Here is a 16757-nt window from a genome sequence, read left to right as displayed (position 1 = left end):
ACACACTGCACACAACACCAGTCATACTACACCCACACAGCACACCACACATACCACATACACCCCCCCCACTGTACTCACCATACCACACCCCCCACCCTACACACACCATCCATTCATAGTACACACACACCGCACACACACTGCACACAACACCAGTCATACTACACACACCACACAACACCAGTCATACTACACCCACACTGCACACCACACATACCACATACACCCCCCCCACTGTACTCACCATACCACGTGCACACTGCACCACACACACCATGCACACCACACCCCCTACAACTTCTCGGCCCCTGGAGCTGCCCGCTTCTCGGGGCCTCTCCTCATTCCTGTTGCACTTAGCATTCGTGCGGGAGCTGTTTATCACCCAAACGGTCTGTGCCCTTCACTGCGGAGTCGGCTCTGCCCAGGTCACCTACGACACTCGCCCTGAAAACCCAAAGGTGAGGTCTTTTTCCTTCAGCAGCCTTGATCTTTCTACAGCTTGGACACAGTAGACCATGACCTCAGTGCAATACTTCCTTCCCCAGGCTACGGAGACACCAGCGCTCCGGGACACGCCGCCCCGTGCGGGACACACAGCGGGCAGCGGTCTCAGCCAGGCGGCTGCGAGAACGCACCCCGCACAGCCTCTTACCGCTCACGCTGAGCACCATGCTGACCGAGGCGTGGCCGATGGTGTTGCGGGCCACGCACTCGTAGCGGCCGGCGTCCGCCGTCCCCACGTCGTTGATGGTCAGGAATCCCTCAGGGCTGATGTGAAATTTCCCGCTTTCCGTCACCTGGACCCCATCCTGGAGGAAAACCGGCGGCGGTGAGAAAGTGGGGCGGAGGGCACCCAGCGTCCGAGGCCGCACTCAGACCACACCCGGGGGGGTGTCACACGTGACTCCCATGGGCTGTGCACGGTGTGGGGGAGGGCAGCAGAGACTGGCTCTTGGCAACATCCCTGAAAGAACAGGCCTCTGAGCCCAGCACAGACGTCCACGGCAGCCACGGAGAAGGGGCCGCGGCCAGGCCCCCCCGAGAGCTCCGTGTCCCCAGGACACTGCACGTCAACACACTGTTTGCCCCGTGTGTGTCCACATGCGTGTGTGTACCTACACACGTGTGTATGGAATCACAACCGCCCCCTCTGTGCTCAGAGGCTGTGGCTCCAGGCAGAGGAGTATGTACACACACAGCAGCAAGAGCCCGGGGTGGGGTCCTAGTGTGTGCCCCTGCCCCTGCCCCTGCCCTGCCCAGGGGGGAGCGCCCTGCCCGGCCCGCCTCACCTTGTTCCAGGTGATGGCCGGCTCCGGCTTCCCCCCGGGGCAGGGGTCCTAGTGTGCTCCCCTGCCCCTGGGGGAAACACCCTGCCCATGCCCCTGCCCTGCCCCTGGGGGGAACACCCTGCCCATGCCCCTGCCCTGCCCCTGGGGGGAACACCCTGCCCATGCCCATGCCCCTGCCCCTGGGGGAGCGCCCGGCACTGCCCGCCTCACCTTATTCCAGGTGATGGCTGTTCCGGCTTCCCCCCGGGGCGGGGGTCCTAGTGTGCTCCCCTGCTCCTGCCCTGCCCCAGGGTGAGCGCCCGGCCTGGCCTGCCTCACCTTGTTCCAGGTGATGGCCAGCTCCAACTTCCCCCGGGGCGGGGGTCCTAGTGTGCTCCCCTGCCCCTGGGGGGAACGCCCTGCCCATGCCACTGCCCTGCCCCGGGGGGAGCGCCCTGCCTGGGGGGAGCGCCCTGCCCATGCCACTGCCCTGCCCCGGGGGGAGCGCCCTGCCTGGGGGGAGCGCCCTGCCCATGCCCCTGCCCCTAGGGGGGCTCCCGGCCCGGCCCGCCTCACCTTGTTCCAGGTGATGGCTGGCTCCGGCTCCCCTTGGGAGCTGCATGGCAGCTGCACGTTGGTGCCCACCTCCACCGTGAGGTCACTGGGAACGCTGGCGAACACGGGCGTGACTGCAGGGCAGATGCGGGCCATCAGGATAAGGCTTCCCCGGCACGTCAGCCCTCCTCGGTCGGGCCCCCCCAGGGGGATGAGAACCTAGGGCCGGGCCCTGCCCACCGCGGCACCCACAGGTCCTGCCTGCCCCTCATGTCCCACTCTGGGTTCGAGCCAGCGCAGATGCACAAGGAGCCACCCCAGGCCCAGGGCTGTTGGCAGGCCTCTGCCCCCACCCACACCAGCAGGCAGCACGCCTGCTGCAGACTCGCTGAGGCCCAGAGAACAGTGCCTCCAGGAGACCCAGAGAACAGTGGCTTTGGGACCCTCGGCTGCGGCGGGGCACCATCTGCCTGCTCGGGCATCGGACACACCCGTAAAACCCGGGGCACGCAGGCCAGGCTGGGCCACCTACAGTCTGCTGAGACCGGTGGGAAGTCCTCTCAGCCCCACACACGGCCCCACGGGGCCCTCAATGAGCGTCCCTCCTGCAGGCCCCCACCTCCTCTGGTGGCCGGGACCACCGGGGCTCCCACGGTCATGCCAACATTCATGACCTCTGAGCCTCAAATTTATCCTGACTCTGTCACAAGACATGAGAGGCAGCTGGGGTCTGTCCAGGGGATGGAACAGCCCAAGAATACGTCCCCCAGGACAACAGGAGGACGGGTAGAGGGCGCGCCCATGGTAAGGGAGGGGCGCTGCACCATGCCCAAAGACCCCGTGCCACCTAAACCACCACTCGTACAAGGCACTGAGAGCCCCCAAGTACAAGTTCCCTAGAGGAAAACTGGGTAATAAACTGGCTGACGGAGCCCAACTCCAGCGGCGTCGAGAGACACAGGCGGCCTCGGCGCCCACCCACGCTGGGAACAAGGCTCCGAGGGCAAGGGCGGCTCCCTGAGGTCAGCAGCCCCGGGTTTCCTGGGCAGCGACAGATGCGCCAAGGCCACGTCCACACGTACCTCTGGGCTGCACGGTCAGGTGGGCCACGACCTTCTGGGAGCCGATGATGTTGACCGCCTGGCACTCGTACTGGCCCTGGTCGTGCAGGGCCACCCCAGAGATCCGGAGCGTCCCCGACGACAGCACCAGGTGCCGCCTGTCCACTGAGAGCTGGCTGCCTGCAAGGGGCTCACGTCAGTCAGCAGCTCGGGGCAGGACTTGGGGCGGGGGTGGGCACCCTGCAAACAGCCTCCTGGGGCTGCTCTGCGCCTGGCTCTGGGCACCAAGGACAGCATCGCCGGTCCTATCTGCCCAGCAGACTCGGCCATGCGCCTGCAAGGGCGTGGGGAATGCACGGACAGGGGACGGCCAGGCCTCCACCCCAGGACCACTCAGGGGTCCCCGTGAGGCAGGAGGGATGGGGCCCTGGTTCAGGAGGCGAGGTGGAGCCCAGGGCAGACCAGAACACGGGGGAAAGCCGACGGGGACTCCGGAAACAGTAGAAGCCACTTGTTTCAGTGGCTTCCATCACTGTCCCCAGAAACTCCTGTCCCACAGGCTGCTGGATTTTGCTAAGATGCGGATGGAGGGCAAGACAGAGACCGAGGGGAGAAGGCAGGGCTCTCGCTCCGCCCCACGACACAGCTCTTGGCAGCAGGAGCCATCCCGGGCCACGCCTCACCTCCCTTGGTCCAGGCGATGACTGGCTGCGGGTAGCCCGTGGCCTCACACTGGAAGTCGACCGTCTGCCCCTCGACGGCGATTCTGTCCTCGGGAGTCACGGTGAACTGCGGCAGAGCTGGGGGACAAGGACACAGACGTCCGTCCACTACTGATCCACTCTAAAAAATCAGTTCCGTAACATGATCCAGACTGCACAATACTTTCTGCTATTTCCACTCGTGAAGTAAAACAGCAGAACAACCTTCTATAACACCACGGCCTGTCCCAGTATCTAATGCGAGTTTCCTTGTTTGTATATGTGCAACGTATCCTAATCCCATCCTGGACTTCGGAGCCCTCGCAGGACCGAAACACTTCCTTGAACAATCACTTCATGTTTCTGAAGGATAAAGATCGCCTCTGGGCTTGTGACAACCTCCCATCTCGATTACAATGTCCGCTGCAGGAGAAAAGTTCCGTAAATTATTAATGACCTGCTTCTATTTTATTTATGCAAAATGGTTTCACCAAAAGTAAAAAAAAAAAATCCTCATATTTCGTTGTGAATTAATACGAGAAATGCCTCCTTCTGCAGGAAAGTGAGCCTCGGAGAACAGCCGTGCTGGCGTCTCATCCGGGACAGCAGCCGCAGGGCGGTCAGAGCCCCTGCCCGCGACACACCATCGGCGCCGCCTTCTGCATGACCCGGCGGCTCCCGGGGGATTCCAGGCGGGAGGCAGGCACACCGTGGGTACTGAGCACATCAGATTTGGCTCTGTGTTGAACGGCACCATTCTAGAGACGATGAGCACCGGGGGCTGCCCGCCAGGAAGCCTGGAGACAGGCCCCATGTGCGGGGTGACGGCGTCCCGTGCCCGTCTTCCAGGGGGTGTCCTGCCAGCTACCAGGAAGACCCTCCAGAAACTTCCTTGACGAGTCCAGAAGGTGCCACAGGTCTTCAGGGGGCAACTGTGTTCGGCTTCATGTGGGCCGACACCCAACATGCGTTCCTGTTCCACCTCCTCTGCTGTCTCAGCCACCGCGGCTCACTTTTTCTGGATTGAGGCCAACATTCTCTGTGAGCATCCTTAGCACCAGACACAGCATGTGCAAGACAGCACCGGGCAGGCACTGTGCACAGCAGGAGGCCACAGCTGGGGCTGCCGGCGTCCCATCTCACAGTGCCCGGCTGAGGCCTGGCACCTCCACTTCCACGCAGCTTGCTGGCAGGGAGGCAGGAGGTGGTGCCCGTGTGCCTGGACTCCTGCTACCCTCTTGGGAGTCCCCATGGTGCTCCTGGCTGCAGCCTGGACCCATCCTGGCTACTGTGTGCCTTTGGAAAATGAACCAGGAATACCAGTGTCTTCCAAGTAGATATAAATAATAAACAGTTTTTAAAAAGGCAGCATTGGGTGAAAATGCCGAGCACTGGGGCCAGCACTATCCCGCAGTGGGTGAAGCCGCTGCCTGCAGTGCCAGGACCCCATGCGGTTGCTGGTTTGAGTCCCAGGCGCTCCATTTCCAGCCAGCTCCCTGCTACTGCCCCTGAGAAGCAACAAATGATGGCCCGAGTGCTTGGGCCCCTGCTACCCGCATGGGGTATGCACGTGAAGCTCCTGACGCCTGGCTTTGGCCTGGCCCCGTCCCTGTTACGGTGGCCATCTGGGGAGTGAACCAGCGGGTGGGAGATTGAGATCTCTCTAACTCTGCTTTTAAATTATTTATTTATTTATTTGAAAGGCAAAGCGCCTAGTCCTGGACCCTCTACTGCCCGGTGCTGTACCTGCCAGCAGGGGAGGGTGGGCAGACACTGAGGGGTTTTCAAAGGGAGCGCCCCTGCGGCGCAGCAGATGGGGGCACACGTGGCAGGGCTGTCCCCAGCCCTGCCAGCCCCAGGGTGGAAGATGTGGCTGACATTTGTGAGTGCACAGCCCCCAGCCCTCCCGCCCGCTGGGAGGCTGATCTCATCTCTCAACCTCAATTAGCGTCTGCACGCGGACAGAAATGTCAGCTGGCGCAGCTGCGCAGGGGAGTGCGGTGGTGAAGGGGGTGGGGGGGGAGTTAGTTACGTGACTTGACTTCCAGGATGAGGCCATTTGCACAAAAACCACGCCCCCAAATCAAAACCACCAATGTGGGTATGCGGAGACAGCTTGGGAGCCAGATGCCCGAGAGCAGACAGGGCACGGGGGCGGGCAGGGAGGGCGGGGGAGGCGTGGTAGAAACCAGCCATGCCGTTCTATGGCAATCTGAAGATAACCGGCAAAAGCCTCAACACCAAAGGCACTCGCAGGACCCCGTGTGCAAAAACGGGGGCTTCAGGAAGCAGCACCCCAGATCTGCGGGTGTCGGGCCGGCCCTGTGTGTGTCTGCACATGCTCGACACGGCAGGCAGCCAGCCACAACACCCTTCTGTGCAGGACACGAGCCGATGGCCACATCGTCGGAACTCGGCCGCGCAGTGCTGAGGGTCGTGGGTAAAAGCACGGCGAGGAAGCAGGAAACTGCGGTGGGTGGAGCTCGAGGGGCCCCCGGGTGCGGTGCCCCAGGCCCCCGTGGCTCGCGGACCTACCCTGGACGATGATGAAGGCGGTGGCCTGGATGCTCTCAGCTCCGCTGGACGCAAAGCAGGCGTACTCCCCGCTGTCCGCCTGCACCACGTTCTGTATGTAGAGCCCGCCGGAGGGCGTGATGTTCACCCGCGGGTCGGCGGGCAGGGGCGTGTGGTCCCCGCGGGTCCAGGTGATCCTGGGCGGAGGGTGGCCCGTGGCGCTGCACTCCAGGGTGACGCTCTCGCCCACCAGCACCTCCGTGTTCTGTGGCTGGATTACAAAAGTGGGTCGAGCTGTCACAGACAGAAATCCTCAATTAATTTCTTCCACCTTAAATTTTTGCTCGATTTTTTTTTTTCCTATGGTCAGGCTACTCATTCTGTTTTCCTCCAAAATAAATGGAAAAAACGAATCACACACTTTCCTTATTTCTAATAAAATGTATGGACAGTGAAAAGGTCTGTGGCCCAAGGCCAGTCGACTACACTGAGATAATATTCTTCAACACAATCCAGAAAAAACCCACTTACTAATGCACTTCAGGGGAGGGTTTCTGTGGAGACAGTCACATAGAGGAGGGGTGGAGACAACTACAGAGAGCACACACTGACATGGGACACGTGGTCCTCACTGCACACTGACACGGGACACGTGGTCCTCACTGCACACCAACACAGAACATGGGAACTCTCACTGCATACTGACACGGAACACGGGAACTCTCACTACACACTGACACGGATCACGTGGTTCTCACTATACACTGACATGGAACACGGGAACTCTCACTACACACCGACACGGAACACGTGGACTCTCACTACACACTGACACAGAACACGTGGACTCTCACTATACACAGACACAGAACACGTGGTTCTCACTACACATGGACACGGAACACGTGGTTCTCACCGTACACACTGACATGGAACACGTAGTTCTCACTACACACAGACACGGAACACGTGGTTCTCACTATACACTGATATGGAATATGTAGTTCTCACTGCACACTGACATGGACCACGTGAATTCTCACTACACAGTGACATGGACCACGTGGACTCTCACTGTACACGCTGACAAGGAACACATGGACTCTCATTACACACTGACATGGAACATGTGAACTCTAGCTACACACTGACACAGATCACGTGGACTCTCACTACACATTGACAGGGAACACATGAACTCACTACACAGTGACACAGAACACATGGTTCTCACTGCACACTGACACAGACCACGTGGACTCTCACTGCATGCTGACACAGAACACGTGGTTCTCACTACACACTGACATGGGACACGTGGTTCTCACTACACACTGACACGGACCACGTGGTTCTCACTATACACTGACATGGAACACGGGAACTCTCACTACACACCGACACGGACCATGTGGTTCTCACTGCACACTGACACGGAACATGTGGACTCTCACTGCACACCGACATGGAACACGTGGACTCTTACTACACACTGACACGGAACACGTGGACTCAGTACACACTGACATGGAACACGTGGACTCTCACTATACAAGGACACAGAACACGTGGTTCTCACTACACACTGACATGGGACACGTGGTTCTCACTACACACTGACACGGACCACGTGGTTCTCACTATACACTGACATGGAACACGGGAACTCTCACTACACACCGACACGGACCATGTGGTTCTCACTGCACACTGACACGGAACATGTGGACTCTCACTGCACACCGACATGGAACACGTGGACTCTTACTACACACTGACACGGAACACGTGGACTCAGTACACACTGACATGGAACACGTGGACTCTCACTATACAAGGACACAGAACACGTGGTTCTCACTACACACGGACACGGAACACGTGGTTCTCACTATACACTGACACAGAACATGTAGTTCTCATTGCACACTGACATGGACCACATGAATACTCACTACACAGTGACATGGACCACGTGGACTCTCACTGTACACGCTGACAAGGAACACATGGACTCTCATTACACACTGTACATGCTGACATGGAACATGTGAACTCTAGCTACACACTGACACAGAACATGTGGACCCTCACTACACGCTGGCATGGACCACGTGGATTCTCACTAAACACCAACATGGAAGACGTGGACTCTCACTACACACTGACAAGGACCACGTGGACTCTCACTTGTATACACTGACACAGAACACGTGGACTCTCACTACACACTGACATGGAACATGTGAACTCAAGCTACACACTGACATAGAACATGTGGACTCTCACTACATGCTGACATGGACCACATGGACTCTCTCTGTACACACTGACATGGAACACATGAACTCTCACTACGCAGACATGGAACATGTGAACTCTTACTACACAGTGACATGGACCACATGGACTCTCACTACACACTGACAGGGAACACGTGAACTCTCATTACACACTGACACAGACCACATGGACTCTCACTACATGCTGACACGGACCATATGGATTCTCACTACACAGTGACATGGACCACATGGACTCTCACTGTACACGCTGACAAGGAACACATGGACTCTCATTACACACTGACATGGAACATGTGAACTCTAGCTACACACTGACACAGATCACGTGGACTCTCACTACATGCTGACACGGACCATATGGATTCTCACTACACAGTGACATGGACCACGTGGACTCTCACTGTACACGCTGACAAGGAACACATGGACTCTCATTACACACTGACATGGAACATGTGAACTCTAGCTACACACTGACACAGATCACGTGGACTCTCACTACACATTGACAGGGAACACATGAACTCTCTACACAGTGACGCAGAACACGTGGACTCACTGTGCATGCTGACACGGAACACGTAGACACACTGTGGAGGCACACACTGACATGGGACACCTTCAGACACACAACCACTTGGATCAAAACCCAAGGTCTGGGCACCTCTTACCCAAGAACGATCCTGGTAGGACTGTAACCTACTGACATGTTTATATAACATGACATATACGCAAATCCTAGAACCAAGAAAGCTCCAAAAGTCGGCATTATTTTGTAACTTAATTGCTTGCAGAACCTGGTCCCTCTCCCATGAAGGAGCCGCTGGCCTTGGTCTGCCCCATCTGTGGAGACTGTCACACCGCGTGCTGTGCAGTGGCTCCGTCAGCAGCAGCAGCTGGTTCTGAACTATGCTCCGTCATCCTAAACAAACTGCCATGCCTCTGCATCTGCCAGCGCAGGGCCCAAAGTGCTATGGATAAAGGATAGGGACCGGTGATGACAAGAGATCTGGAAAAATGCACACGCACTCCCCACGCCGGCTTGGTAAATCACGGTGCACCGAGGCACGGAATTCTACACGGCTGCGCAAAGGAAAAGTCACACAGCTCGTCACGTGTGGACACAACGGAGCGGGAAGCTTTCTGAGATGAGCCTTACACGTGCTCGCTTTTGTAGAAAGACGGAGAATAAACCACCAAGAGTACTCTGGGTAGTGCACTGGGCTGGGCATTAGGTGGGTGAGAGAAACAAGAGGGGGAGTTCCTAAGTTTTTGTCTGTGTTAATGTTGTGGTAATCAAGTGTCTGTGACAAGGAAACAGTTCACTTCCATAGCTGGTGTGGAGGTGGCAGAATACAGACAGTCACCCTCTTGGAACCTGTCAGGGGTCACGGTGTATCCGCCCTGATAGAGAACAGCGCTCCAGCCCGACAGCGCCACTTCCGGGACATGGAGCCTGTGGAGGCCCACAGGCCCCTGCTGTCACCACCGCAGGGCAGTGCGCTCTGCACAGGAGCTGCACCGCCGCCGAGGGCTTCGGCCACACAGTCCTCAACGCTGCTCCTGAGCTCTGTGTGGTGCTGAACGAGCGCGGAGACAGCGTGCGAGTGCTGCGTGCGGCCACGTTCCCATGAAAACTCGGACACTGGCCGGTGCCGCGGCTCACCAGGCTAATCCTCCACCTTGCGGCGCCGGCACACTGGGTTCTAGTCCCGGTGGGGGCGCCGGATTCTGTCCCGGTTGCCCCTCTTCCAGGCCAGCTCTCTGCTGTGGCCAGGGAGTGCAGTGGAGGATGGCCCAAGTGCTTGGGCCCTGCACCCCATGGGAGACCAGGAGAAGCACCTGGCTCCTGCCATCAGATCAGCGCAGTGCACCGGCCGCAGCGCGCTGGCCGCGGCGGCCATTGGAGCGTGAACCAACTGCAAAGGAAGACCTTTCTCTCTGTCTGTCTCTCTCACTGTCCACTCTGCCTGTCAAAAAAAAAAAAAAAAAAAAAAAAGAGAAAACTCGGACACTGAGACTTGATCATCACGTGTCATCAGATGCTATTCTTCTAAGACTGCCACTAAAACTGTAAAACCCGCGGCTAACACAGAGACAGAACATGCGGCGGGGCCAGGGCGGCCTGTCGGGGGTCGGGGAGGGGTCACCCCGCAGGGTGGCATCTGGGCCGCCTGCCGCCCCCACAGTCCCAGGGCACAAGGTGGCACGCGCGTCCTGTGTGTCCCAGGGCTGCAGCAGCACACCCCCCACAGGAGCTCAGGCTGTCACTCCTGAGAAAGGAGCAGGAATTGACAGCGGAAGTACGCGCAGGACGCTCAGGCCACGGAGGGCGGGCCGCTCCTGTCCAGGAGTCGCTGCACCTGCAAACACAGCGACTCTGCAGCTCCAGCATCCCTGCCGACCACCTCACGCCTGCTCCCCGCACACCCCGTCCGGAGCACCTCTGGAGCACCTCTCAAGCGCCTCGGTGTGGTCCCCGGGGGCTCGGGCTCAGCGCCTCGGGCTAAAGGGATGGTGTTCAAGGCCTGCGCCCTGGCCACAGCATTTGCTCCCTGGGGTTTTCTCTGAGCTGAGCGTCGGCAGCTAGGACTTCTCGTCCATTGCAGACACACTGTGTCCACGCAGGGAGGCAGCAGGTATGCACGCACCAGCCCAGTTTACAGGGTGCAGAGAACCCAGAGAAGTCACGCAAAACCACCCACAAGCTGTCGGGTGGCGTTTACGACGGCCTGACATCAAATGCCAGGGCAACACTGACCCTGGAGGGACCTGTGAGGCCAGACACAGAGGAGGCTGCAGACTGGCCTGGGGAGCACGCGGAGTCTGCAAACCCCACAGGGGCTGGGAGGAGGGGGACCCCAGGGCACAGGGACCTGGGGGAAGGAGGGGACCCCAGGAGGGCATGTGGACCTGGAGGAAGGGGGGGACCCCAGGAGGTCATGGGGACCTGGGGGAAGAAGGGGACACCAGGGCACTGGGACCTGGAGGAGGGAGGGGACCCCAGGAGGGCATGGGGACCTGGGGGAAGGAGGGGGACCCCAGGAGGGCATGGGGACCTGGAGGAAGGAGGGGGACCCCAGGAGGGCATGGGGACCTGGGGGAAGGAGGGGACCCCAGGTCACAGGGACCCGGGGGGTCTTGGGGTCAAGGCTGCTCTCCCTGGAGTGAGACTCCCGGGACTTCTCCCAGGCCCTGGTTCCTGCCCTGGCCAGACCCTGGGTTAACACACTGAGGAGGAAGGAGCTCGTGACCCTGGGCTGGAGAGCATGCTGTGTGCCCTTGGCTCTGGCTTTGCGCTGAAATTTGTAATGAGGCGTCAGTATTCTGGATAGGGCTGTTCCACGCAGCACCAGGCTTCCACCTTCTTTTAGAGAACCAAAGGCAAAAGAGAGGCCGCGCGGTCCTGGTCTCTGGGCCATCCCTGCCTGAGGTGTCCACGCAGGGTGAGCAAGGCCCCGACAGCACCTGGGCCTAGTGCGGCCTCCTTGGCAGAGCCTGGGACGGGAGCGCCTGGGGCTGCGGTGCAGGCCCCGGTCCAGCCAGCTGGGTGCAAGGGGAGGAGGAAGCGGACGGCGAGGGGTGCCCGAGCCAGATGCCCTCCACGTACCTGGAGACCCAAAGTACCTGAGGGTCACCTCCTGCGTCTTCACCTCCCCGGCCACATTCTTGGCCATGCACTGGTAGACGCCCTGGTCGGTCTCCTGGGTGTTCTGGATCATCAGGGTGCCGTCGTCCAACAGGTTTAAGCGGGAATCTGTCTTCATGCTCAGCTCGTTACTACGGAGACACAAGGTTAGAGGCACGAGGGAATGCCACGTTGTCCCCAGCGTGGTGGGGGCCTGTGGCACCCGGAGACAGCAGGGCACCTGCCTCCCAGAAGCACCTCCCTTGTCGGCCGCCCGACCCACGCGGCGACTCCGGAGAAGGCCCCCGTGAGTCTGAACCCCTGCGTGACTCTCCCATTTACATTCATTTTTCACATGCTCAATCTCAGTTCTCAAGAGCTACTGACTTCCAAAGGGAAGAAAATAAAAAATAAAAAACTTCAGGGCAGGGCTGGGGTGCAGCAGGGTAAGCAGCTGCTGGGGGTGCCGGGGACCTCGGCCTGCCTCCGCCTTCTGAACCGGCTCCCTGCTAACGCACCTGGGAGGCAGGCGACTTGGCTCAAGCACTGGGGGCCCCGCCTCCCACGCGGGAGACCCGGATGGGGTTCCTGCCTCCGCCTGTGGGCCGGCCCGTCCCGGCTGTGTGGTGTCTGGAGGGTCCATCAGCAGATGGGGTCTGTCTGTCTGTCTGTCTTGCTCCTCCTTCCCTCCTTATTGCTATTTCTGTCACTGACTCAACAAATGAAAAAGAATAAATGTGAAACATTAAAGGAAAGATTTTCCTTTGTTTCTGGTGAACGACAGAAAGGCAGAAATGCAATCGCACGTCATTACAAGCAGAAGACACACCCACATGGCCCTGACCTGCAGCTCTGGACGGCCGCCCTCCTGGGATGCGGAGGAGAGCAGGCCCCGCACGCGGGCGGCCTCAGTGATCAGACGCTGCAGCCTCCCGGCCAGAGCAGAGTGGACACTGCCAGAGGGCAGCGGTGTGGACATAGCCCCCGCTCCCTCCCCAGCAGCAGCGGCCCTCAGGGGCCCTGACGGCCCAGCGCCCCTGCTCAGCTGCTGCGTGGCAGGCGGGGGGCACAGGTGATCTTGCCCTTTGCACCTGGGAGAGGCAGGGAGGGTGACGCAGGCTCTCCGGGGGGTAGTCGAGCCCGCAGGGTGTCGGGGGGACTCGGTGACATGGGGCTGCTGCTGCAGGACCCAACTCACTTGTTTCGGAGCCAGATGATCTCGGGCTTGGGGTTGCCCTCGGCTCGGCAGGTGAAGTACACGGTGTTGCCCGAGGTCACGTCGGCGTCCTGGGGCTCTGACGTGATCCGCGGCCGCTCTGCGCCAACAGAGGAGACCCGTGAGTGCGAGACGGTGGGGTGGTGTAGACCACGGGAGCCCAGACCAGCCCCGCTGGGAGAGATCAGACATTCCGCACAAGGCCCAGAGGCCCACAGGCGGCAGATGTGGGCTCCCACACAGCCTCTCCTCAACGCCCCTCAAGGAAGCGAATGCAGGGACCCTGAAGAACCCGCCTCTCACAGGAGGATGCCCCAGAGCGCTGAAGACACAGGGACGCCGACACCCTCAGGGGCAGCTCCCATCCCCCACCCACCTGCCAAGGAGGGCTGTGTTGCCCTCGCCCAGGCCTGGGAGCAGCAATGCCCATGACTCCCCAGGCCTGCACTTGAACCTTGGCAGCTCTGGGTGGGCACGAGGGTGGGCCTGCAACTTCCCTCCAGGCCCCCAGCTCCTGTCTGGTCACCACGCTCGCCTGGCCCTGCACCCACGTGGGAGACCAGGACGGAGCTCCGGGCTCCTGTCTTTGGCCTGGCCCAGGCCTGGACATTGTGAACACTTGAAGAGTGAACCCACAGATGGAAGATCTCTGACACTCTGCCTTTCAAATATGGAAGCATCTTCAAAATAAATAAACAAAAGATGAGAGAAAGCAGAATAATTTATAAGGCATATTCTGTCCTGCCACTCAATGTGATTTGGTCTTCTTGGGGTACTTTTTACACTGAGGGACTGCATCCATGCAGCAAAATGCACACACCCATGGAGGTGGCCACTGCCAACTGCGCACCCTTGGGGGCACCTGTGCAGAAAGCAGAGCACGCCACTCCGGCCTCAACCCCGCAGGTGAGCTCCCCGGCCTGCAGCTGCCACCCTGGGCACAGGCCTCCGGACGGGAGCAAGGGCAGCTCACTGCGCTCATGCTTGCAAAGAGACAAGAAAAACCCACGTTTCTCACCAGGTGCGGAACAGCTTTTTGTTTTTGTTTTTGTTTTTAAAGCACTTACCTATTTTAAAGTCAGAGAGAGAGAGAGAGAGAGCACTTCTACCCACTGTCACTCCCCAAATGTCCACAACAGCCAGGGCTGGGCCAGGCCGAAGCCAGGAGCTTCCTCCAGGTCTCCCATGTGGGTAGCAGGGGCCCAAGCGCTTGGGTCATCTTCCGCTGCTTTCCCAGGCCATTAGCAAGGAGCTGGGTCAGAAGAGCAGCAGCCAGGAGTGGAACTGGCTACCCCACTGCACCACAGGGCTGGGCCCTGAACAGCACCTCACAGACAAATGGCGGAGCCAGGCCCAGAGAGGAAGGCCCCTCCCTTCAGGGCCCACTCACCACAGTTCAGCTCCTCCGGGGTGATGGTGGCCACCGAGCGCCCTTGGATGCGTCTGGGGAACTCGCAGGTGGCGGCCGCCTGCGCGTTGCCCGACTGGGCATAGGTGCGCAGCAGGTCTGCCAGCCACAGGATCCCACAGTCACAGTGCAGCGCGTTGGAGTCCAGTCGGCTGTGGGAAAGCGACGGCCGGTCAGACACGGGGTCGCATGAGGCACTGCCCCTCCCCCATGGGCCCCGAATCCACAGGCTCGCTGTGGGGACAGCTGGGCGTCCCGCACCAGGAGGGGCGTGTTTCCTGTGCCAGGAGACCTGCCCTGCCTGAGGGGGAATGAGGCAGGGACACGCACAGGGACAGAAAGGACCCAAGTGGCACGAGACGAGGGGTTGAGGGCCGTAGGCCTGCAGACAACAGCATGAAGCCAGCCCACGCGCCATGGACTTGGGATCCTGTCTGACTCCTGTGTTCTCTCGCTCAGTCCCCACACCCCCCTACATGGACCTGACCATGGCCGTGGAGCTGCAGGTCAGTGTCCAGGAAGCCCCAGGTCCCCTCCCACAGGCGGCAGCAGAACCTTCCCCAGGGGAACAACGGTTTGTGCGCCAAGCAGACGGGCGGAGTACGAGTTCCAGACAGGGACACTCGCCCTCTGACCGGTCGGCACAGTGCTCTGCCGATATGCAGGGCTGACATCCGGGGAGCGGCTCAGCCAGGGCCACGGAGCTGCTGTGGCCCCGGGCTGGCACTGTCACAGCCGGGTGCTGGCCCCAGGACACCAACTCGGAAGGGCTGGGCATAGAACAGGCCCCCAGCCAGAGTGGCCATTCCCCGGGGGCAGTACTGCACCTGTGAGGGGACGGCCACCTGCCAAGGCACCCACCAGGGTAACAGGACCGTGGGCAGTGGGGGGACTGGGTGCCCACAAGAAGGGGTGGCCCTGGCTGTCCTTCCACACCCAGCAAACCATCAGCAGGAGAGGCACGGCTGCCCTCTGCTCTGAGGCCAGAGTGGGGCTGCCTGGGGCTGGGGTCCCAGGAAGGCCAGGCTAGCAATAGCTGTGGACACAGCGGCCAGGGCAGGAGGAGCCCTGTGGGTGCGTTGGCAAAACCCTCATGGACCTCCCCCCGGCTTCCAGGCAGGGGAAGGGAGACCGGGCTCATCAAGGGCCCAGCTTCCCCCACAAGGACGCCTGTGCTGTCCGGGAGGCCAGGCGGGCCAGCATGGTTGCCAGGGTAACCCACCCTTCGGCCCCGAGCCGTCCGGGCATTTCTGAAGCCTTCACTGGCATTTCCACAGCCTGCCTCGCCCCTACCTATCCAATAGAGGTGGTGACAGATTTCTGTACCCTAAAGAAAAGCTTCGGCCCTCACGGAGCCTCACTGAGGAGCAAAACTAACCAGCGGCCACTTGGGTCTGGGGCCTGCTCCTCAGGGGACACACAGCCACGTGGCTGAGAGCACCGGGCTGCAGACACCCGGGGACAGGGGCGTGGCCAGAGAGGCCAGCACCCCCCTCAGGCCTGCAGCCTTATCGCGTGACAAGAAACGGCAGGCCTGTCTGACCACGTGTGGCCCACACGGGACAGAACACAGCACACAGGTGCTTCCCACGCAACTGGAAATCGGCTCAGAGAATCTACGGACACCTGAGGCGCCCACTCATGCTGGAAGGACAGCCCGGCCACCCTCCTGGCCATCTGTTTCCCATGCGGCCCCGGCGCCCGTCCCCTTCCTCCGCGTGTGCCTGGAGGCCCGGAGTGGCTGCAGGAAGCACCTCCCAGGGTCAGCGAGGGCCCGGCTCCGCAGAGCCACACTCACAGTCTCTTCATGGACACCAGGCCGCTGAAGGTCCCGGGAACCAGGTGTGTGATCCGGTTGTTGTGCAGGAACCTGTTGGCAGAGGCCACGGGCAGAGCGGGTCTCAGAAGCGAGGGAAGAGCAGCAGCGCAGACCAATCAGCTCTGGAACTCAGCAGTGCCACCTGCTCGGCGCAGACGGCCGGGAGCGCCACCACGCGGGGCCACAAGGCCACCGCTTCCTGTGTCGAACCTTCAGTCCCGCCCCCGGGCTGTCCACCCTGCTCAGAGCGGGACTTGGCCTCGCCTCAGCTGGGCCCG

General features: G+C 60.4%; 1 protein-coding gene across 6 annotated transcripts in view; it reads right to left on the bottom strand.

The window, feature by feature from the left end:
• Positions 1 to 16757, bottom strand: part of PXDN (peroxidasin) — a 74391-nt gene that overhangs the window by 17326 nt on the left and 40308 nt on the right. For all 6 annotated transcript variants that reach the window (XM_089327883.1, XM_089327884.1, XM_070069761.2 and 3 more), the window contains 9 exons: positions 16459 to 16530; positions 14643 to 14812; positions 13235 to 13352; positions 12019 to 12188; positions 6124 to 6396; positions 3571 to 3687; positions 2909 to 3067; positions 1848 to 1960; positions 656 to 812 (listed from right to left, as the gene is read on the bottom strand). In XM_089327883.1, the coding sequence (XP_089184009.1) occupies positions 656 to 812; positions 1848 to 1960; positions 2909 to 3067; positions 3571 to 3687; positions 6124 to 6396; positions 12019 to 12188; positions 13235 to 13352; positions 14643 to 14812; positions 16459 to 16469 (1288 nt within the window). In that variant the 5' untranslated portion in view covers positions 16470 to 16530. The remainder of the gene's footprint in view (positions 1 to 655; positions 813 to 1847; positions 1961 to 2908; positions 3068 to 3570; positions 3688 to 6123; positions 6397 to 12018; positions 12189 to 13234; positions 13353 to 14642; positions 14813 to 16458; positions 16531 to 16757) is intronic.

Source organism: Oryctolagus cuniculus, chromosome 2, assembly GCF_051225735.1.
Source record: "Oryctolagus cuniculus isolate XC-2025 breed Fujian yellow rabbit chromosome 2, ASM5122573v1, whole genome shotgun sequence".
Classification (NCBI taxonomy): domain Eukaryota; kingdom Metazoa; phylum Chordata; class Mammalia; order Lagomorpha; family Leporidae; genus Oryctolagus; species Oryctolagus cuniculus.
The sequence above is the reverse complement of the archived record's forward strand: the minus strand, read 5'-3'. Positions and strand labels throughout refer to the sequence as shown.